Consider the following 24480-nt stretch of genomic DNA (forward strand, 5'->3'; position numbering starts at 1 on the left):
AAATTTCTGTTTCACAGTTCTGCTTCACCTGTACTTACTTACTCCCTGTCCCTGAAAATTTCAGAAAAGTTCAAAGTGAAATCTGAGGGAATCTAAGTAGCAATTCAGAGCACTGGTGCTTAGAATGCTCACTCCTCACGAGCTGTATCTCAGAAATTTCATTCCCACGTGGACTAGTAATTGTCAGATTACTACATTTCTTTACCAAACAGCATGTGTACTTTGCAACACTGTGTGTGTTGCAAATGACTCTTACACACAGAACAACTTGACAATATTTTTGTGTCTGATGTACATTTGACCTTTAAGGTCCAGAAATCCCAGCAATATAAAGAACAAGATGAAGTTCTCTAATAAATGCATGAACAGTTAATTTTCATCTGCCTGTTTTAATATACAAGTAATATAATGGAAAAATATTATAGCACAATTTAGTCAAACTGATAAATTTAGTGGAGAATCAATTGGCAGTCAAGGAATCTTCCTACATCACTACATCAAACTAGTGGCAGAAAGCATCAGCTGCAGTTATTAATTTCTTTTCCTTTAGTTCTTGCATTGCAAGAGTATAGACTTATTCATGAGACTTCAGAAAAACCATTCTTTTCTACCTCCACGGGGGGAAAAACATAAAGGGACTACTAAATAATTCATCACAGCCACCCACTTACCAGGATCTCACTAACCTAAGGCACTAAATGTCCTTGCTTACTAACACCATAAATAACTGTTCACAACCCTCTAGAGAAGGTTAGGTGCATGTGTTCTCATATAGGACGGATATTACATTAAAAAAAAACAAATTATAGATAATTAGGCTTCCATCTATGTTAATTATTCATTGATACCATTTTTTTGCTAGATCAGCTGATTTAAGCAAGTGTATTTTTTTAAAAAAATACATGTCCAATCACAGTTTATACAAGTAAAATAATGTGCATATATATGAAGATAATATTCAATGTATTGTAATAGATAAAATTTATATACAATGCATATTCTACTATGTTTTTTGAGAGAGTAATGAAAAATGTACGCTGCCTTTCAAAATTATTTGAACAAAATGTATATATAAAACCAATTTTTATATTTTAAAAAGATATGCATTTCCGTAGGCCACAATACACCCTGTAGGATAAGGGGGAGTGCATCATTTCCCTTGCTTTCCTCCTCTTCCGTAGCACCTCCCAAATCTGCTCCAGAAAGCCTTCAGACCACTAGAACACATTTGAGGGAGGTTCATGGGGAAAGGTGTATTCGATATTCCAGAAGTGCCCATTCTCAAACATTGCTATGTATATTCTGTGTTTTATAAAGTACGAGGAGTTTCCATCTCCTTGCTCCAATCCTGAGCAAGGAGATGTAACACTGTCTTCTTCACACATTAAAGGTTTGAGTCTCTTGTTCATTACTGCTCCTACATTTATATGGAAGACAGCTGGCAGACTACGGTACATCTTAACATGGAAGGAAACAGTCTCCTTTTCATTTATCTATTACAAGTTTCCTCTAAATTTGAAAGCACAAAGTATCTGCTTGGTTTTGTATAATTTAGCTTCACTTGTAGCCTTGGGCTGAAGGCATATAGATCAATGGTTTCTTTGCCCCAACTTTACTATGGCCCCATACAGACAGGCCAAAATAAAGCTGCTTCGGGTCACTTTGGAGGTATGCTGTTTCAATTATGCATGCGTCCTAAGAGTCCAGAAGCTGCGCCAAAGCCACAACCCAGTCCTAAGGATTGGGGTGCAGCTTCTGGACTCTTAGGAGGCATGCATCATTGAAATAGCATACCTCCAAAGTGACTTGAAGAAGCTTTATTTCGGCCTGTCTGTATGGGGCCTATGTGAGAAGCTTCACAGAGACGCTTCTGTAGTTAACCATGAAACATATTAATTTCTGAAAGGATATTCAAGGTTCCATCTCCATGGCATCAACAAGAATATATTCAAATATAGGCTCATTAGTGATGCTCAACACATTAATTCATAAAAACAAATGTTATTTGTATGCAGCTTAGATCATCATTGCTTCTATTTAATATGGACAGACAAATGTCAGAAATTACCAATCTGTATATTAATCTTTTCATTTTTAGAATCATCTAAGTTGTTCACAGTTCACTGCATCCATGATATCACTCCCAGAACTGACAATGCTACTGACTTTTAAGTTGAGATAGTGTTTGACCCCAACTTCTGAAAAGTGGATCCTCAGGGTGTACTAATACCACAACACCTGCTCTTTTTTTTCCTGATGAAAGCAGCTGGGGGAGGAAATCATTCTGAGTAAAGAAACTGTACAGGAGAAGGTATTTAACTCTTTCCCCAGTGGCAGAACCAGATGCTGCACACCTAGATGCATCCCCCAGGTATTCTGACCACATTTCCTCTATTTTGAAGCCAACAGGTGTGGCAGAAAGCATGAGGAAAAATAATTTTGCAGGCTCTTTTTTAAAGCAGGAAAAGAAGTCAACAACATTTTTTCCCAGCAAAAGCATTGTTAGGGCTAGATTACACAGACTTGTATGTAACGTGTAGTTTGCCCCTCAGAACCAGTTTATACACTGAAAGATCCAATGTATCTCTCAGAAAAAATATTCACTCAGCTCCAGAAGCCAGCTAGGATTGACACTGACACAACTTCTCAAATGCTTGGACTTTAAGTTCACTGTTTGTCAACAGAACGTCACAACTTATCCACATTACTCACACAGAACTTCGGTGATATTTATTTATTTATTTATTTATTTGTCTGTCAGTCATAGTGGAAGATTATCTTCAAGACTGGATTATAACCTGTGTGATGTCCTGCCAGGACTGATTGAATTTCCCCCTGCATTTTCTTTCGTGTTGGCTCAGGCCATAGATTATTTTAGTGTAGAAAAGTTCATTGTATTAGTTTGTGGGAGGAGCTGTAGGTTTCCCCTGCATTATTTCCAGGTTTGGTTTGCCCTTTCCCAACATGCTCTGCTGTAGCTAGAGGTTTTTAGTTGGGGAGCAGTCTTTGCTGAGAGCAAGCAGAGAGCTGTCTTTTGGTGGCAAGCAGGCCCAGACAGCCAGAAAGGGCATTTCTTACACCTCAGCCGAATTAGTTACCATCAGCAAGAAAATAGAGGAATTCAGGAGCTGAAAGACCCTGCACCAGCTCCATTGAGTGAGGAGAGCAAACCATCAGACCCAGAAAGATGACAACCTGAAGATTGCTGCAACTGTAAAGTACCTTTTGTTTAGAGCTGGGGAGGAGAAAACTCTTTATTTTGTCCTTTAAATTAAATTTCCCCCCTTTTGAACTTTACATTCAGCTTCAGAGCCTTTTTTGGGTAGAAGAGTTTGATCTCACCAGGGTACCGGCGTTGCACACCCAAACCTGCCACGACCTTTAGTTGGGTGTGTCTCCATAGTGTAAGAAGTCCTGGCGGCCATTGCCGATTCTGGCCTGTCAAAGAGAATCATAGTGTAAGAAATCCTGGCGGCCATTGCCGCTTCCGGCCTGTCAAAGACAGTCAAAGTGTAAGAACTCCAGAGTCCTGAGTACAAAGTGTAAGAAAGTGTAAGAAGTCCTGGCGGCCACTTCCGCCTCCGGCCTGTCAAAGAGAGTCCCAGTGCAAGGCCCTGCTTTGAAGCAAGATCCCAAGACTCGCATAGAGGTAGAAGAAGACTCTGTGGTTGTAAAAGGGGAAAAGGTTGGCGGCCATTCTGGAGCCATTTCTTCTTGCAGAGTCCTGAGCACATGGTTGGCGGCCATTTTGGAGCCATTTCTTCTTGCAGAGTCCTGAGCACATGGTTGGCGGCCATTTTGGAGCCATTTCTTCCTGAAGAGTTTTGAGCACATGGTCGGAGGCCATTTTAGTTCTACTTCTTCTTGCAGAGTTCTGAACACATTATCAGCGGCCATTTTAGAGAGAACTTTTTCCATTCAAGTATATGGATAGAGTTTTATGAAGAGATTAATGTGTGTTTTATGTTTGTTCACATTGCAAGCCTGAAGAAAGGAGCTAGAAGACTCTTTAACCGACTCCAGGTCTGGCTGCGTTGAAGTAGCATAAGAGTGGTGAAAGTAGGAAAGCGGAGGAGTAGCAGGCTGTAAGTAAAATCAGCACTACACCGTTTGTCCTCTTCATCCTTGCTGAGTTGTTGCGTTGGCAACTAGGACCAGCCAGAATGGATAGGCTTTCTGAAGAAGCAGCACATGGACACACACACGACACTCGTTCTCTTAGGGACAGACACCCGACTGAGAAGACCCTAGAACTGCTGTTAGAAGAGGAAAGTCACTTAAGTGTGAAAGAGCTGAAAGCTTGGAAGAGTTTGCAACATGCCATGTCCTTGCTGTCAGCAGTCTGCGACTCAGAAGACATGCAAAGAAGAGAGCTTGCCCAGCAATCCAGTTTCCTACAGTGGAAAGAAGTGGTGAATAAAAGGATCCAAACACTTCAAACCATTAAGAATCCCGATGCAGAATCCAGACTAAAACAGTTCCTGGAAGAAGTCGCGGATAAAGAAAAGGAATATAGCGCAGTTTTGGACACAGTCAAGTTCCGGCTGCAGAGCTTAGAGCTTAATAAAGAGAGTGAAAAGTCCCCTGCCGGCAGTGCTAAGTCCAGCAGAGGAATATACCCAGGGAAGCCTCAAAGTACAAAGAGGTCAAAAACCTGTCACACCAGCAGGTCTTCTTCCCACAGGCATAGTTCCCGCTCCAGTAAAAGTGGTAGTGGCAGTTCTTCTTCCCATGCTAGCTGGAGTTCGTCTATGGTAGCCCAACAATTCAAAGTAGAAAGGATGAAATTAAAGGCTGAAATATTGTATGCCGAAGCAGAGGCAGCAATGGCCAGTAAAGAACTGACCCTTTTTCATCAAGAGGTTGATTTAGAAGAGCAAGAAGCTGCCCTCAAAGCAGAACAAGAAAGGCAAAAACTTGCTATTCAAAATGAAAAGAAACTTCTTCTCAAGGCTAAGGAGGCTTCAAAACTGTCCATAAAGGCCAGGATTTTAGCCAAGAACTTCCAGGATGATCTGAGTGAAGAAAATGTGAGGTTGCTTCCTACACAAGAGCCTAGAGACAGGATATCTACCTTGTTCCTTGTGGATGAGAGCTCCCCACAAGACCCTGTGGTCAAGTCACCTCCTAACTTAGATGCTAGCAAGACACAATTGCTTGCCGTTCCATGGCCTCAGCCTACAGAAAATTCTGTCTACAAAGAAAAGATAATCCATCGTGACTGTCTACCTATAAATATGGCAGTCAATGAACCCTTTGGAGACCAGAAGCCCATGGCGGGGAGCCAAATTCCCAGCCAGGCTAGTGTGGCCTTTCAGCAAGCCCCGGCTGCTGAAGCCCCCAAGACTTACAGGCCTAGAGAATCTATGGACTTGCCTGCCAGTCAAGCTGATTTGCCAACTAAAGGGAGTCCACACTTCTTCCAGCCTGCAGAGACGATTCCCACCTTCATGGAGTCTTGTTCACCACTCATGTTTAAAACTCCCAGGAAAGACCTTAGAGACAAGGGAGTCCAGAAATTCTCAGACCTTCCTGAAGACTTTATCTTATGGAAGGTAATTTTTCAGAGAGTCATTAGAGATTTGAAACTGCAAGCAGATGAGGAGCTCACCTTACTCATGGCATGGTTGGGCCCCAACTCATCCCTTCAGGTCCAGAGAATCTACGCGGCCTACGTGTCAGATCCAGTTAAGGCGTTGCAGACAGCGTGGAACAGATTAGAGGAGCGATATGGTGCATCAACAGAAATAGAAGCATCGTTACTAAACCGGCTTTATAAGTTCCCAATCCTCAAGTCAAAGGACTACCATCAACTTTGGGACTTAAGTGATCTTTTAGTTGAACTTCAGTCTGCAAAATGTAATCCAGAGTTACCTGGTCTAGCCTGTTTAGATCAATACATCACACAGCGACAGGTGCTCCAAAAACTACCCTTTCAGCTCCAGGAGAGGTGGGGAAGAGAGGTGTTTTCTTATAAGGAACTCAACATGCAATGCTACCCACCCTTCAGTTACCTTGTGAACTTCGTGACAAGAGCTGCAAAAGAAAGGAATGACCCACAGACTGGGTTCCCAACCCTTTACCAAAACACACGCTCAGAGAAGACTGTAAAGGAAGACAAAATTCCTATCAAGGAAATGGGGAAGGCCACAGTTGTAGTTAAATCCACTGAGGTCACTCAGTTTAAGTCGGATAAAACACAAGAGACTAAAGAAATTCCATGTCCCATTCATAATAAACCACATAGCCTTGCAGATTGTAAAGAGTTCTCAAAAAGGCCTTATAACGAAAGGCTGGAGATAGCAGCTAAAGCAAAAGTCTGCTTCCGATGCTGTGGTTCAAAGGTTCACTTTGCTAGAAACTGCAAAATAGAGGTAAAATGTGCTGAATGCGGTAGCCCACGACATTGCTCAGCAATGCACCATTTCAAATCACCTTCAGTGTCACCTAAACTCAAGAAGAAAACAGAGAGTCCTAAAAGTGAGGCTGCAGAAAAGGCAGCTAAACCTACTTCAGAAGCAGAGTCAGTTGTGGCATGTACAAAGCTATGCCAGGACTCAACGCAGACTAGGATATGCCATCCGATTTGTCTAGCTGAAGTTTTCCCAGAAGACAAACCTCACTTTAGAAAAAGACTTTATATTGCCTTACACTCACAGAGTGACGCATCCTTGGCCACACCAGAGTTCTTCAGTACCTTTGCGGTCAAAACCAAGATTCTTGAATATACCATATCTACCTGCACTGGACAGCAACAAATGCAGGGTAGAGTGGCAACGGAGTTCATAATTTCGCCTTGCGATGGCAAAAGGTACATTAAGCTGCCTCCATTAATAGAGTGCCCTTCTGTCCCTAGGAACAAGAACCAAATAGTAACCAAGGCTGTAGCTGAAAGCCATGCACACCTAAAAGCTATAGCAAAAGAAATTCCTGCATTGGACAAAGATGCCGAAATTTCCCTACTGATAGGCTCAGATTGCCCAGAGCTGTTCCAGGTCTTGAAACAAGTAAGTGGACCTCCAGGTGCACCAATAGCACAAAAACTGCCACTTGGATGGACAGTTATTGGACCTGTGTGCGTCCATAGCAAGAGCCCGCCAGCAGCATTAAATCTCACAGGAAATAGCCAATTTCCGAATTCACGACCCACACAACTACAAAGTTGTTTAAGCCACATTAAGGTGTGTTGCCTTGGTATTATCCCAGACTACAGTGCCATTTTTGAAACTTCAACTAGAGATGAGGACATAGCCTTTTCCCGTGAAGAAAGAAAGTTCCTAGACATAATGAATCTAGAGACAGTCCAAGATAGTGAAGGGAGCTGGATGGCACCTCTTCCTTTTAGAGAAGACCGACCAATTTTGCCTAACAACCGTCAACCTGCTGAAAATAGGCTTTTTGCTTTGAGAAATAGAATGCTCAAAGATCCCACTTTGAAAGAACAAATTGTACAATTCATTGAAGATCTGTTTACAAACAACTATGCTAAAAGAGTTCCTTTGTGTAGTGAACCCCAAGAGCAATGGTTCCTGCCATACCGTAAAGTAACTCACCCACAAAAACCAGAAAGGGCAAAAATAGTTTTCGACTCAAGTGCCAGGGAAGTTTGCTTCTCCCCCATCAGTGCAGAGACATGTCCACTTATACAGTCCTTCCTCTGTCCGACCAGAACATTCCTTCTGGATGGACGTGTACAGCTAAAGACAGGCCTACAGACCCAGGAATGTCACATATTCCTCTTCACTGATACCATCGTGGTTGCCAAACCCAAGTCACAGTTGCATTTCAAACTGAAGAGACAGGCATGCCTTTCCGAAATGTGGACAACATCTTGCATGGAAGAGGTCTGTGAGGACAGTGCTAGCCTGGAAAAATCTTTTGTTTTAGGATGGCCCACCACTAACTGCGTTGCTAGTTTCAGTTCCGTGGAACAGAAAGAGAAGTGGCTGACTTCCTTTCAAAGTCGAATAAAGGAAGAAAAAGCAAAAGACTACCCCAAGAGCATTCCCTTGAAGATTATTACAAAGGATGTTGGAAATTGTGCATATTCAGAAACTTTAACCGTTAACCAGTATGGACACAGCAAATGATGTGATCCTCGTGGTCCTGCAGCAGCTTGAAATTAATGGCTGTGGAAAAGACTATCAGCTATGTGTGATCTCTGGGAAAGAAGATGTTCCGTATCCCCTTGTTGGACACGAATATCCATTTGGAATCAAAATGAGCCACATTCATGACACTTTGCCTCAGATGCAGGGATCAAAGGGCTGTGTCTTCCCTCTGGACCTTCAGGGGGCTTTCCTGATGAAACAGCTGCCCCGTGAGCTTCAGTGCCAGTTCATTCTCAAGCTAAGCCGTCTGGCCACTGGCCATGAGCTGAATGAGTTGAGCCAAAGGCCATTAAAAAGGAAAAGATCCATTATAAACTGGGCCTTCTGGCGGGGAGTAGGTGCTCCAGTGGACAATGCACCACCATCTTCAGTATCTCCTGTATCAGGGAAGCTGTTTGGCCTTTCCCTCCCAGCCATCTGTGAGACTGAAAATCTGCCCCCAGCCCTAGACTTAGCATGGAAGGCCTGGGCGTCCCAGATCAAAGACATTGAACACCTTACTGTGCCCAGACAGTATCTTCCTGTAGAGCCTGGACCAAATACCGTTTATGAGCTACACATTTTTTGTGATGCCTCTGAAATAGCAATTGCTGCAGTAGCATATTTGAGAGCAAAGAATAAAATTCTTTCTTGTACTCAACAAAGTCAATGGAAATATGTTCCTTCTGAATTAAATCCAGCTGATATTGCTACAAGAGGAGCTTCAGCCCAAAAGGTGCAGTCTTCCACTTGGCTGACCGGTCCAAAGTTCCTGATGGAGTTAGATGTTCCTGATCACAACAATGGCGAAAACCAAGAAATAAACTTCAGACTGGAAACCAAAAAGAGTGTGATGCACCCACGATCATCCTTGAGCAATTGGTCTACAAGGTTTTCCTGGTCATCAGGAAAATCCTTCACAAATGGCCTAACAATGTCCTTGGAGAATGGCGTTCCATTTCCACGCAACTGTGCGCACTCTAAAGCTGGAGAGTTGGCCCATTCTTTAGTCAATGATGACATAGAGAAGAAAGCGCATGTGAATAAGGATGGCAGCTTGTCTGTTGAGATGAAAGTCCGCTTCTGTCTGCTCAATGATGAGACTCTCCAGTGGTTTATGCCACCACCTTTAGTTGGGTGTGTCTTCATAATCTGTCCTATCGAAGCAAATGCTTCAGGGCCCTCACTGACTATGCCACTGAAACTACTGCTGGCACTACACACTGCGTACGGAAACTTCATGTTCTGTGATGGTGTCAAGACAGAAATGCTGCTGGGAAGAAAGGGGTGCAGAGCTCTCTTTTCCCACCTCCCCCAAAGATTTCCCATTGCCTACCCTAGATTCATTTTTCAGCAGCAGAACAAAGAGAGTGCACTGGAGTGCATTGTGATTAATGTCTCAGCCTTCCTGACTGCTTTTTGGCCTGGCAGCACTGCCAAGCTGCTACAGCATTAAGCTGGCACACCAACAGCAAAACCGCCACTCTAGTCGAAAGAGGGCCCTGGCTTTGGAAATTCTCCAGGACCCTAACTACCTTAATACACTCTGGTTCTCTTAACAAGAGTTCTAGATAGATCTGCCCTACCAGACAAGCATACAGTTCAGTTTTGTTTCCTGTATCCTACAAGTTATTTCTGCCATTGCAGCTAAGCATACTGTTGAGTCACCTACCAATTATAACTCCTGCAGTCAAAAGAAACTATGGAAAAGTCTTGAGTGTAAGGGAAGCTCTCTATTCTTATCTTCCAGATCACAGAGGGTCAGTGAACAGATCATAGAGGAACTGTTCACAGTGGATAGTGCATAGTATGTGAGCAATTCACATACAGCTGACCATAATATCATGCTCAACCAACTCTGTGATTTGGCAGCAACAGTGATATGGTGATTCCACTATTTGCAGATTGTCTCCAGAAAGAAGTACAGTGGACCCTTGTTATACGCTGGGGTTTGGTTCCAAGATCTCCCGTGTATAACAAAATCCATGTATGCTCAAGTCCCATTGAATATAATGACATAGCAAAATGGTGTCCCTAATAAAAAATGGAAAATCAAGGTAAATTTATTCTTTTTTGGAACATTTTCAAACCGTGTATGCTTAAATCCGTGTATAAAAAATACGTGTATAAGAAGGGCCGACTGTACTACAGAAATATAACTTGATTCCATGGTATCTGAGCTATAGAGTAAGAAAAGGTTCCGCCTTCCCCGTGCCTTAAAATCTATATGAAGCCACACAGATTCAGCTGAGGCTGCATAAAGACTGACCTGATACCTGGACTCAGTAACAGTTTAGATGAGGATAAATAATTTGAAGATGAATCCTGACAGAGCAAATGCACAATGGGTTGGAAATTACTTTTTTTAAAAAAAAAATAGAGTTGTCCCTCCCTTTTCACAGACTTGAGTCCATGGCCTCGCACTTCATGGGAGGGACGAGCGAAGAGGGACAAAATGGTGGAACATGTGTCTCGGGTATGCGTGCCATTATTTTCAATGGGACTCGGATATTTGCGAGTCACAATTTTCACGTGGGGGGACAGTCTGGAACAGATCCTCTGTGAGGATGAATATTCAACTATAAATAAAAAAAATGAAGCTTCTTTAAAAGCTGCAAAGACAACACTAAAATGTGGATAACATGAAACATCATTTCAAATGAGATTATTATAGTTTCTTTGGTTTTTTTGATACTATTATAGTTTCTTTTGTTCATTTGTGATGCTTCCTATTACCATATGGCTCATCAGACGTCAGGATAATGCACTGTAAATAATGCCCAGCAACGGAAATCTCCATAACATGTTACACTCTATTGCCTTGACAGGGAGGCAAAAACATTATTTACCAATATGCTCATGTGATCTCAGTGCCATGAGAATGTAAAGGAACCATGTTGCAAAATTGTCAAGGTTGAAAGTCCCAGCATTCCATTTTCTGTGCCATCATTAGCCTTCTTTCTCCATCAAACTGTTTGATTCTGATCCCACTACATTAAGCTGAAACAATTAAATGTCATTTTTAAAAGCTCTTTATCAAACAACTCTTCTCACTGAAAGCCTGCTCTTTAAAAGGGAGCAGCTGCTGAAAGCACTTCGTCAGATTAGATGTAAAACTGGAGTTTTTAGAAATGTCAAGACCATTCCAATATTTAACCTGTAACAGGAGGGAAAAACTGATTTAGATATGTTGTCAGAAGGTTTTGGTGCCTCTTTTTAAAGTAAAAAAAAAAGGTTTTCTGTAATTTGTCTGCCCAAATCTTGTTGGTGAGTTATGGATGTGTATGTCTATTTGTCCAAGGACCTATCCAGTATCTCCTTATATAATGCCTTTCCCTCCCTACAAGCTTGCAGCAAAGGACAAATATACTTCTCTTCAATCAGCTAAGGGATATGAGATAACTTTGCCTAGGGTTTTATTGCTGTATCCAGCTCAGTATCTTCATGTAATTAATAACTCAGTGTTTTGGTGCACCTGTGATTTCATTTCATTTTGACAGACCTCAAGTCTTATTTAGCCTGGGAACTAAGTAGAATCGTTACACCAACCCTTTTACAATTCTCCATCAAAATCAGTCAGTAGCACTGATATACATCACATGCTAAATGTTCAATTTAACAAGTCCCATTATTCCAAATAAAGGAGTTGATAATACTGTACAACGTTTTGTTTCTTTCATTGGCAGTAACAGCTAAGGGAAGGGTCCTTTTCTCAATATTATCCCATCCCATGAGTTATGCTGCCTATGTAGAATATGGTATATTCCAACCCTTTTCTGCATCAGTGAGAAGCTCGCATGAAACAGGCAGTCATGGTGGCACTGTAAGAGAGGGCCTAAATAAAAATTTAAATGGTTGCCCATCATCAAAAAATTATACAGAGAATGCAAAAGATACCTGTGCAGATTTTTAGAAATGAACAGTACAAGATGCAAACAAACAGATTAATTCCATTCTCCCGCTCTGACTTTAAATGGAAAGAAATTGACATCTTCTGTCCCTGCTGGATAAACAGGACTGAACTATTCATAACAGCCAGAGGCAGAATAAAACTTGATTGTGCACAACAAGAATGTAGCCTTCTGAGCAGCATATAAAATGCCTCTGAAACAACTTCTTTCTAACATGCTGAACACAGCACTCACCCAAGGTGCTGAAGGTACCAGAAGCGACAACGTGAGCAAGTCACTGCAACATTCCTCCACGGACTGATGACACTGAGCTGCATGATTTATCAGTCGAGCATAAACAGCAGTTGGTAGGATATGATGAGCTGTCTCAGAGGACATCTGTCCTGGGGCAAGCATGAAACTCAGATTTTGCCTCATGGCAAGCAGGTGTCTCCACAGCTTGCTAAGTTTTCCCTCAAGGGCACTCTGTGAAAGCAAAACATACACACACATACCCACAAAGGTTAGAGTGAGCAAGAAGAAATGGTAAACATTGAGAGAATAAAAACAAGTTAATGATGCCAGGTGAAAGGCCACATGCCCTAGATAAGCACCTGCAGGCACCACACTGGACAAGATGACATTTATAAGACAATCTCTTGGAAATTTTAGCAGAGGTATCACACTCCAAATATTCTGCCTTCTCTCCTGCCCCCTTTCTAAGCCATCTGTGGAGAACATGTGTTGAGGGGCCATGATCTGACAAAGCATAAAGCACAACAAAGTGCCAGACATCTAGCTTCTTAAAACAAATAAGAAAACAGAGATCAAAGGCACTGTCCAAATAAAGCTGATTGGTTTCCCCCGCCCAAAAGAACAGCTCAGAGCTAAAAGAATAAAAACTTTAAAATTTCAAACTTCTAAACAAGAGTATTAGAAAAGTATAAACAAGAGAATGTTTATTTTCTACCTACCACAGAATCCTGTGTCCTTTTCCTCTTGGAAAAGGCCAGCTGTTCTTGAAACTTATTGAACAGCATGTTCTCATTTAGTAAAAAGATAGAGTAGTCACTTCTGAGATAAGGAATTATTTTGAAGCAATCATCATAAAAGCATCGAAAAATACGAAAGGAAATGGAGAAGGAAAACCCAAAGAACACCATAAAATTAGACTAGTGTGTATTCTGATAATAGACCAAGCATGTCCACTTAAAATAATCTGCCAAGATAAACATTTAGATGGAGGAATTCTTGCAGATTTCTTTTCTACACACTTATTTGCTTGAATACCACAATATAATTTCCCCTCATAGTTTATGTGCAATTTCGAATTCTTCAATTTCATTCAATACTCAAAATATTGAAAACTGTTACACATACCATATATACCCAACTATAAGTTGATCTCATGTATAAATTGAGGGCAAATTTTGGGTCCAAAATGATGGATTTTGCTATGACCTGTGGATAAGTCAAGGGCAAAATTTAGGGAGACATAGCAAAGGATCTAAAGGATGAAGCAAAGCAAAACAATGTCAGAGAACTTACTCTTGCTTTTCACCAGGGGATGGCATCTTCTTTTAAATAAGAGTTAAAATACAGTACTTACATTTGCCCATAAATAAGTCTACTCAGGTTTTTGGGGTCAATTTTTTGACCTAAATTTCTAGACTTATACATGAGTATATACAGTAGTCACATTTTTCACAGCTAGTTTGTTATTAACAGCTGTCCAATCGGCTTCAACTTGTGGTAATCCTATAAATGTAAGATTTCCAAGTCATTCTCTCATCAACAGTCCTGCTCAGATCTTGCAGACACAGGGCCATGGCTTCCTTGACTTTCATGCCTCCTTCCTCCAACCCTAATCCTGGTTTATGTATTTATATATTCAACATACAAGTACTCTTACCCTGAGTACAGGCTACGTGCTCAGGTTACATATCAGCACAGGTTACATATCAGGATAATCAACTGGTGGATTACTAATTTCTTTAAGGGCAATCCATAGATTTTCATAATCTATACAATAAAAGGTTTTGCTATAATCTATAAAGCACAGGCAGATTTTCTTTTGAAAATTTTTGGTGCACTCCATTACCTTTTAAAATTCCACAAAGAGACAACTGAAAATGAAAATCCAGTTATTTCAAGGATTCATTTTTCATAACATAGGTTCATATGTGCATAGACAAAAGGCAACAGAAAGCAAAAAGAAACAGCAGTTTTGCTCCCAAAAGAAAGTTGTTGAAACACAAATTCAGCAAAATTAAAAAAAAAGAAGAGATATACAAGTTGATCCCGATCCCTAAAACTGAATACCAACCATCTATTTAAAATGGGAATCAGCATCCCTGGTGGAGGGAGGAGCCATTTTTGCCCTCTCTTAGACTGACAGACTGCACCTGGCCATGTAACCCCCCCCCCCCCCAAATCTCCTCTACTTTTCTTACTTATTTTTTAAAAAGCCTACTGGGGCCTACACAGGCCATGAGTGTCTGAAATAACCTTTAAATAGCCAGGAGCTCTAGCGATGAAATGGTCATTCTTAAACCAATTTTGTTTGGCATGGGGTTCCAGTGATTGCTGTAATGGGCCACAGCAGGTTTGCTGCCCAGACTAACTGAGCCCTCCCAGAAGGCATATGACTCCATTCTGGCCTCTGAGGGAGAGAGAAGGTAGGCCCAACATCATCAGGCCTTCCCTAAAGAACTGAGCCTTCCCAGGCTCCATCCCTGTATCCACCATCTTGAAGGAGAGGAAGGCAACCCAGCTCCAACAGGCCTCTGAGGGAGAGCAGATCTGCTGGACCTTTCCCCTTCCCACTGCTATTCCCTTCTCCTTTTGTGTCTTGGCTTTTTTAGATTGTAAGCCTGAGGGCAGGGAAATGTCTAATTAACAAACTGTAAGTTGCTCTGATAGCCTTTTGGCTGAAAAGTGGGGTATAAATAATAATAATAATAATAATAATAATAATAATAATACAGAATTACCTATACAGAATTTTCCATGCATGATCTTACTTTATGTTCTGCTTCTTGACTACTCTCATCCTAAGCAAAACAACAAGCATCTGAAGGTCACAGGAAGGGGATAATAATAAAACTAAATTTAACCCATCTGAGAAACTGTCTCTGAAATATGTATGGCCTAACTAAACATGGGTTAGCTGTATTATTTCAGGTTAGGAATACAAAATCAGACTTCAGCCCCATGGAGTTGCACATGAATCTGCCTCAATGAAATAAAAATGATTCATGAATGTACCTGTCAAATATTGATGGCCCTCTATTTTATCTTCATTCATATAAGAGAACAATTTAATAAAAGAAGGTGAAAACCAGTTTTTGTTTGCCTGCATTGATATTAATTCCCAGTAAGACCACAAAAATAAAAGGAGGGAGATAACTATGTGCTGGTGGCAAAAAGGAGAGGTTAGAATAGCTGGATTTTACATTTGGACTTAAATCTCTGGTTCTGTGTATCTAATATTAGATGAAGGAATACTATCACTTTTTGTGCTCATGCACAAAATGGATTGCTCAAGGTCCCCTTTTTTTCCTGGAAAGCAGAAATCCTATGTCTAAAGAATTACTTCAAAGAGCCCAGGTTTTTGCTTTCTCGGTATTCACAACAGCTAATCAACAGCCACAATCATGTTAATATTTCCTCATACATGATCAGCCCCAGTCCATTTATCATTTTGGTTCTGCTTTTCAAAGTTTAATAACATTTTTGGAGCGCCACAACCAGAATTATATAAACTGTGTCAAGTAGCTGCACCATAAATTTAAGACCTATATAAAGACACTTTGGTATTGGCAGCTGGTTTCAAAATTATTAATGAACTGCAGTGAAAGTTATTATTGTTAATAGTAGTAGTATTTTTTACTCACCTCTCCCCAGAGATCAAAGCAGGTAACAAAAATGTATTAATATACAACATGCAACACCAGTTAAAACACACATACATTTAAAAGAACAAAGAAGACAAATACATATTAAAACAATCAATCCATATTTTAAAAGTCATAATTAAAAATTTACAATTTTAAAATTAACTGGATAGGCCTGCCAGAAGAGACTGGTCTTTAATGCTGCTTTAAATATGGACAGCATATTCAGCTGTCAAATCTCTTCTGGCAGGTCATTCCCCAGTCTAGTGGCAGCTGCAGAAAAAGTCCTCTAGGTGACAGCTGCCAACCTAGTCCTGTCTAATTCAAGTAAAGGTTTCCCAGAGGATCTGAGTTAAGGAGAGGATTATATGGGAAGCGGTGATCCCATAGAAAACCTGGAGGCAATGATCTTGATAGGCAAACTGATTCTGAAGTAAACTATCTACCATTACTTTATCTTTTATTTTTAAGGTATACTGGCCAGGAATAAACTAAAGAGGACACATTACTTAGGGAACATATCTATACAATCAACAAACAATTGCAACCTCAAGTCTATAAGAATATAGTTTAAGCAATTTGACCAAATGTCTGGATTTGGTTTCATTTATCATCTAAGCTATTTGAATAGGGTTTTTTTCCATATTTTATTTCTTCACCTATACAGTAAAATGCCAGTTTAAAATCCAACAGAATTAAAATAAATGTTAACCTTTCATTTTTGAAGCTATGACTGAAGAATGAGAGGAGGACTTTAGCACATTAAATGGTGTTGTATTCCTCTGAAGGAGGATTCCTCTGTTCTGTATAAACACTTAAAAGTACTTGACAATCAACAGTGTCCCATGTTAAGAGCACTCCGTTATTTTGTACTTGCAGCAAAAAATCACCCAGCATTTTAAAAAAAAAAACTGAGCTAAGGTAGAGAGAACATGAATTCTAGTTTTTAAAATCTTATGCCAAATAAACCTTGTCTGTTTTTAAAGTAACACCATAATTCTTTTTGTTAGCATTAGTTACTACATTGTCCAAAAGCTGAGGATTGTTTTGTAAATTTCCCCCTAAATGGACATTATTTCAGTGTAGGAAGAAACCCATCCCCAACGAGAAAAAACAACAACACAAATATATTTGGTTGTATTTACAACTGTTGGGAAACTGCAACCAATCTTGACCTCTGATTTCAAAATGTTTAACTCCTGTCTCTTACTTTAAAAACCAGAAGTTAAAATGTATGGCTGCTATGAGTTTGTATCTTCTCATATGTCCTATTCCTCTTGCTAGGGCCAGTAAACTAGAATGTGAAAAGTCAGAGAAAATGTCTTCTTACTGGCTAATCTTCAGTTTAGAAATGCATATGCACACAAATATGTGTATGCATGTATTTCCTCTCCTTTTAAGAGCTATCAAAACCAGTCCAAAAACAGGTGGAACAGTGCTACTGCTGATGTTAACTTGCCTGGATGTGAGGTCACCTGAAAATTATATGTAAAATATCTCCCAACTTTGAAATCAAGAGCATATTCTACAGAAGCGTGTAGAACTTTGTTTATTTTTTAAAAAAAACTGAAAATAAAAATGAAGATGATTTCATGCATAAATATCCTACACACACACCCTTTCTAAACATGAGTGGTAGTATTTTCTAGAAACGTAAAAAATTAAAAATCATGACTGGCATTTTATTTTAGTTCACTGGCAAAGTGTTTTGCTCCTATTATATCAAAACACCCTTCTCCAAAGTAATTTCAGTATAGTCCATTCCTGTGCTCAGGGTTTCACTTCTGGTATACACAGAAACCTGAGCCATCAAATTTAACCTTCAATAGATAAAGAACAATGAAGGATAGTAAACACCAGCACACTACATCTTCAAGAACAAGGATGAAAGGTTACCCAATCAAATCACCTTTGATTAACATCACCTTGCTGCCTGTTTCTCTCTAGAGATGAAGCCTTCTTTTCTGCAGAACTTTTTCACTATTTTATTTCAAAGAAGGATATAAAAGGTTCCAAATTAAGTGTTCTTCTTTCATGTCAAATGTTTTCAATATGTCTAACCAGTTCTTCCTATGGCCTTCATTAAGGAAGTTAAACAAAAGGTTGTTTGCTTGTTTTTACCTAAGTGCTAGCATGAATTTGCATTTTACTTATTAGCATGCTCTGCTAAGAAATCACACATTAAATGTCATTATAAAGAAGAATATATATATATATATATATATATATATATATATATATAGAGAGAGAGAGAGAGAGAGAGAGAGAGCGCATATTTAAGTCATCAATTCAACTAGTGTCATAGGTAAGTAGGAAAATAACTCTTTCACACAAAGAAAATGTTTTGTAGCAGCTGCTACAGAAACATGATTAAAAGAAGTACAAACCTTTTATTTAAAGAAAAAAGAAAGAAATGAACACACAACCAAATACAAAAGATGTATCTAAGTAGCAACCTCAGAGATAATCTCCCTACCACTTTAGGAAAAAGTGGCATAATATCAGTAGACACTGCACACCAGATCTCCTTTTGTTGAGAATTATCTGTAATCACTTATAGGGAGCATCATTCGTAGTATAACCATCCATGATGATAAATGTAAATATAAAAATGTACTGTATATGAATTCATTCAATCAATCATCTAAATCAGGGTGACCAAATGCTAGAAGTCAGGAGGCCACATTGGCTCTCTGAAGCATCCTGGAGGACCACACAAAACCCCCACTCTTAGAATTTTTACATGTTTTGATTTTTAAAAACTAAAAATACCTCCCACAAAGCCTGTAGGGGTTTGGGGAAATAATTCCTACATTCCTAAACCTATTCTTATTTTAGGGATTTAGGCCCTGAAGAGTACTTTATTTTAACCAGAAATTTGAAAAGAAGTTGGTTTCCAGTTTATTTGCTGTTTTAATAAACACCCCTCTTAGTCTAAAACAAACAGGGGAGGGGCAGAAATGTGGGGTGTGGGGTTTATTTCTCATTGTAAATTAATTTTAAAAAAAACTGTGTGGAGACACTTGAGACCATATGAAGTGCGTGGGCCATTCTTTCCCCACTCCTGCTCAAAATCATAGCTTTATTCTTCTGCCACAGAATGTAAGAGAAAGCTTCTACTTTACAGTATGGAAACACTTTTCATAACCAGGTATGAATTTGAGAAATTTATGATTTGTTCTAATAGTTAAGTATAAAGCAGGATAAAGTCAATGTTTTGTATCCTGGATTGTTATATAACTATGATTTAAATAAACTACAACTTCAAAAACTTCCTCTCTCTGCCTCTTATGTACAGTTTTAGGAGTTCTGCAGGCTCCTTCCCATTGGAAGTATATCATATAGACAGATACACTGATGCATGTGTATCTTTTAAAGGTTTCCAAAAATGATCTAAAATCAGCCATTCAGAACAAGAATGTAGAATGAGTGGAAGGCTGCATAGTAGATGGATAGATTCCATTAAGGAGGCCAAGGCCCTGAGCCTGCAAGCCATGAGTATTGCTGTTGAGGACAGGGGGGCTTGGAGGTGTCTCACTCATAGGATCAGCATGAGTTGAGGTCAACTTGAAGACAGTTAACAACCACAAAACAACTGTTGCTTTCTGGTCTGCCAAGAGGTCTAGAGATCTAGGTGGTTCTGTTCTATACCCTGCCCAAATGCAGTTCACTATGTGGAACCACAAGTACAGTGAGGCCCCTGGTATCCTCTATGGATACCAAAATCCATGGATGCTCTATTCCTATTGTAAATGGCATAGTAAAGTGGTGTCCCCTTATATAACATGGCAAAATCAAGGTTTGCTTTTTGGGCTTTTTTTCTTTAATATTTTCAAATCCTGGGTGGTTGAATCCATGGATGCAGAATCTATGGACAGGGAGGGCTGACTGTACAATGAACTACAATGAACTTCACTACATTTGTATGTACAACAAACATCACTGCAAAGAACTGCATAGGCCTCTTAACTACAAGCTCAGTGTGTTCTTAAAGAGCCTAACAATTATGAACCAATTTTCAAGGAAATAAATTCCATTTAAATTAATGGCACTTCAACTCAAGTAAATGTGTGCATCATTATACAGGTGCTACTGTTAGTCTGAATACAGTAACATTAAAAGGAAATGATTTAGAAAGACATGATTTAGAAAAGGCAGAATATAACTCCATTTACACTGCTGGAAGGTGACCTTTTCCCCAAAACTAATTAAAATTATGAAATGCTCCAAGAAAGCAAACCCATATTTGTCACTGCCTTTAGCATGACACATTATAGCAATTGTCATAGCAAATGGTGTTGTGATATTGGAGATTTAATTGCAAAACTTAGTGCATGTATGTTAATACACAATGCAAATGCTTCTCAGCAGGTGCTCCATGTGATGAAGTGAGTTTCATGAATAATTTATCAAGAAAGTCACTTCTGCCAAGATACAATTTGCAACATTTTTCAAGTGAGATCAGTAAAAATCAGGAGCTGTCATTCCCAATTTGTTCCAGTCCAGATTCTAAATGTCACACCCTTAAAATGCTACAGAGGTTAGAAATGCCCTTTTCTTCTTTTACATGTCAACCAACATATAATAGTTTTATTTCCACACTAGTCTCCTTAGAACACAAGAAAGGTTGATATTTTCAAGACAATTTACAAAAACTAGACTATTGGAAAGCAGAATTTCATATCAAATTGGAATCCATAAATTTTTGCTTTTCTGGATCACTAGTATATATGTCTTCCTCCAAATCAAGCAGTTCTGCAGATCCCCAAACTATTATTTGTGAAGGACACATATATATGGCCCAATTCAGATGTAAACTAGGGCATGCATGAAATGTCCTTCTCTACTCACCTCTGATGTGAACTCAAAAGATTTTTAGCACTACCCATGATTTATGACCTTGGCTTTTTTCAATAGTTTAGTTTATACTAACAACAGTTTGTACTTTTCAGACATAATGATAAATCACTGTCAGTATTAAACAGGAAGTGAAACAAAGGCTTTATGGCCACACAGGAGAAGGAAAGGAGCGCACATGAAGCCATGGCTCAAACAAGTTCATATTTAAAAATAGATTACACCTTGGTTCTAAAGTATCTAAACCAGACCATACTGCCTAAATCACCTCCCATTCTTCTTATTATTACTATTATTGTTACGCATTATTAAATCTTATTTATTTTCCAGTCATATATTACCAAAATGTGGTTAAACACAATATAAAAAAATTTTCAAAACCTTCAAAAGTACAAAAATTTGTATTATCTTAATTTTGAGAGGCATGACAGGCTCCAGTTCTGCAACCCCAATATTTGTATGTTAAACAAAATAATGATTGAGCTGACTCTCAGAATTATTTATACTTCTTCAGATTTGTTTTGATACACAGCCAAAGATGATAGTATCTTGATCAAACTATCTCCCAGCAGTGGCTGACGACACATGGCAAATCCCCCTGCAAAGAACATTAGAATGTATAGGAATCTTATTAGACAACCAAGTGGACATTATTCACAAACAGGGGAAGCTCCCTTATTATGCGATCTGTCATTCTCCATGTGATGAGAGTGAGAGAACTAGAGACAGAGGTGAATGAAGACATGTGAGTAAAATTAGTGTATTGCTATCTTTATGTGTCAATTCAACACGTTTCCATAATGAGAGAATAGGGCTAATGTGAATGCAATATATATCAGCCATGCTCTAGTATAAGCAAGCCAGTATAGAAGTTTATCATCATATTTGTGGACACAGAGTTAGGGCAGTCATGAGCAAAATGCCTTGTCCCACAATCCACATATCAAATGTTCAGTTAGCATAGGATAAACATGATGATATCACAGCAAGGCTCCAGCTGGGTTCGCTGTACTAGAAAATGGCTTTCTCTGTCAATTCCCTTAGATATAACTTATTTGGTTTTGGTATCATTGCTATAAACACAGTTATGCTTGCACAAGTCACCTTTTGGGGAAAAGACTACAAGATGCTTAGTTGTTCCATTACTTCAGTACTTCTTGATTTTATTTTTTAATATTAATATTTAATACTTTCTATACAACACAATAGCCAAACAGGATTTGGAGATTTACAAGTTGAAAAGTACTGATTGAGCAAAAGTACTAAACAAGTTATTGATACTATACTAATTGGGTTCAATATCTGAAGGCACCGTAAATAAAAACACATACAACCAAAGCAAACATATATTTGCTTGCATTTCAGATTATTAAACTCTTACCACATATCTAAGATTTAAGTTTTCTATTTTGCCATAACAAACATCCAAAAGGGTCACCGGCTGTACAAGAAGGCTTCTTCCCAATGTCCAGGGCAATGCAAGTTTTGAGAGATCAGAAACCTAAATGCAAAACAAAGCAGAACAGCACCATCCATTAAATTTATAGTCATTTGATTAAATCCAGCCAATCTAGATCATTTTAGGCCCAAAACAAATGTGCCAAAGGGAGCAGCTTCGAATCGCATTGGGGTGTGTGGCATGATGCAAATGACACACTCCCCCAATGTGGCCAGAAGCTGCTCTGAGGCCACCTAAGGCGTCCTGAAGCCACCTATAAAAGCAGCAGCAAAAATCGCTCTTGCTGACAGCCTGTTTCAGTATGCAGCAGTGGCTCACTTGCAGCCCAATTGCGGCTGGAGCAGCCAGAGGCCTTTCATAGACACTTTTCTGTTTCAGGCTTAAGTTTTCAAAAAGTATCCACTGATTTCTAGGTAGTTTCAACTTTCAGTGATATAAACTTTTAAAAAATACTTTACTAGTTTCAATAATATAAAGAGTTTTCATTTACATTAAATAATCAAGACACCATAAACAACTGTACTAAGACTCATAGAAACTGGAGTCCAGTAACACTTGGAAAGCGAAACACTATTTGTCTGGGTTTATTTTTTAAAAAGAACTGATCAAGTCTCCCCAAGTGTGTGTGTGCGTGTGTGTGTGTGTGCGCGCGCGCACATGTGTTCCTTAAAAATCTGACAACTAGCTAACATAAATTATCAGCCACAATTAAATATATTTTTAATCTGGGTTCCTTTTATTAATTTCATCAATGACAGTGGCACCTTTGCATTTTCCCATGATCACATCTGGACCTATACAGAAATGATTTAATTAAATGGTAAGAATTACTCATTTAATAATGTACTGTTACTTTCTCATGTTGTGAACATATGAATAAAATACGTCATACAACTGTGGAAAATCTTATTTTTTGAGAAATGCAAAGTCTGGTGTGTTTCTTGTTTGATCTGTGAAAACAAACCATTATGTTATCTCAGTATTATTAATAATTCAATAACACTCTTTTAAAAGACAAAGAGAAAACACAAAGGAGAAGTCAACCAAACAAAGGATAATAAGTGAAAAGTAGGTCCAACGATTCAGTTTGTAATTTGTCACATATTCCCATACTGTTGTTTACAGAAAGACCAATAAAAGATTTCTACTTCACCTCTTTTGTAATCAACTTAAGTTTTTATCTGAAAAGTCAGCTAAAAATGCTTGTTGTCATACAGTTAAGAAGCTAGAGAGATAGATAACAAAATGGAAGTAACATTAAAGATATGCCACCAATGATTTTAATAACTAACTTCAGATATAAAAGCTGAGATAGCAGAAACTTTGCCTACAAACCAAAGAAGCTTTGAGGCAAGAATCCTGTAGTTAACCCCAAGATACAAGAAGATCAGGAAGCTAGTAAATGGTGCCAAGGTAAAAAGTAGATCTGCCAGACCTACTGGATACAATACAAGTATTTATTGGTGAGTGTGTGTGTGTGTATGTGTACATGTGCACACGTGCAATCAAATAACCTGTGACTTTTGACAATCCATGAATTTCTTATGGTTTTCTTAGGTAAGGAATATTTAGAGGTGGTTTCCCCAGTTCCTTCTTCTGAAAAATAGATCTTGACATAGACATAAATGTAGAGGAAAGTCATACCACACGATCAAAACACACAGACACAACAAAAGCATTTTAAAAATTGGACTCGCAAAACCCTTAATCAGCCAAATGATCACATAATGCCAGCTAAGCAGGCACCTGCAGAAAAGGCTGAAAGCCAAGGTCCTGGTATATCTTGATTGTATATATCCAAGCCTTGTCTTGCATGACCCAAAGAAACACTATCAATAATAAGAATTTCAAAAACTGTCATGAAGCGAAGAACACTCAGCCTTAGAAGTCTTAGACAGGATAGGCTTTTGCAATAAAAAAATCCTACAAGCGAATGAAACCAGTTTTCCTAATCAGAAGTTCCTCAGACCTGTCTTATTAAATGCAGTAAAAGGGATTATTTTACTATTTAAAAACACATTAACTTTCTTATTTTTGTTGCACTGTGATTGAATTTCTTCATTGTCTTTTAAACTCTGTTGAAATTTGTTTTCACTATAGTCTTAACAAGTAAAGAAACTGTATAACAATGGCTGAAATGTTGTCTCCGATACATATTAACAATGTGTCTATACTCTGCTAGATCATAGCATTTATCCAGGGATGACACTTGGTCTGAGGAGAGACTGGGAATATTCAGTTAACTTCTCAGCCTGAGGCTGAAAAAGCACAGACACAATGCTCTCAGG

General features: G+C 39.0%; 1 protein-coding gene across 1 annotated transcript in view; it reads right to left on the minus strand.

Moving 5' to 3' along the window:
• The window catches only part of LOC149323822 (uncharacterized), an 87500-nt gene that overhangs the window by 25433 nt on the left and 37587 nt on the right, over positions 1-24480 (minus strand). Inside the window, exons 7-8 of the mRNA XM_089492807.1 lie at positions 22115-22234; positions 12236-12466 (exon numbers count right to left, since the gene is read on the minus strand). Coding sequence (XP_089348933.1) covers positions 12236-12466; positions 22115-22234 — 351 coding nt within the window. The remainder of the gene's footprint in view (positions 1-12235; positions 12467-22114; positions 22235-24480) is intronic.

The sequence above is a fragment of the Sceloporus occidentalis genome, unplaced genomic scaffold (genome assembly GCF_023333645.1).
Source record: "Sceloporus occidentalis isolate IW3139 unplaced genomic scaffold, rSceOcc1.0.p SCAF_1, whole genome shotgun sequence".
Taxonomy (NCBI): Eukaryota; Metazoa; Chordata; class Lepidosauria; order Squamata; family Phrynosomatidae; genus Sceloporus; species Sceloporus occidentalis.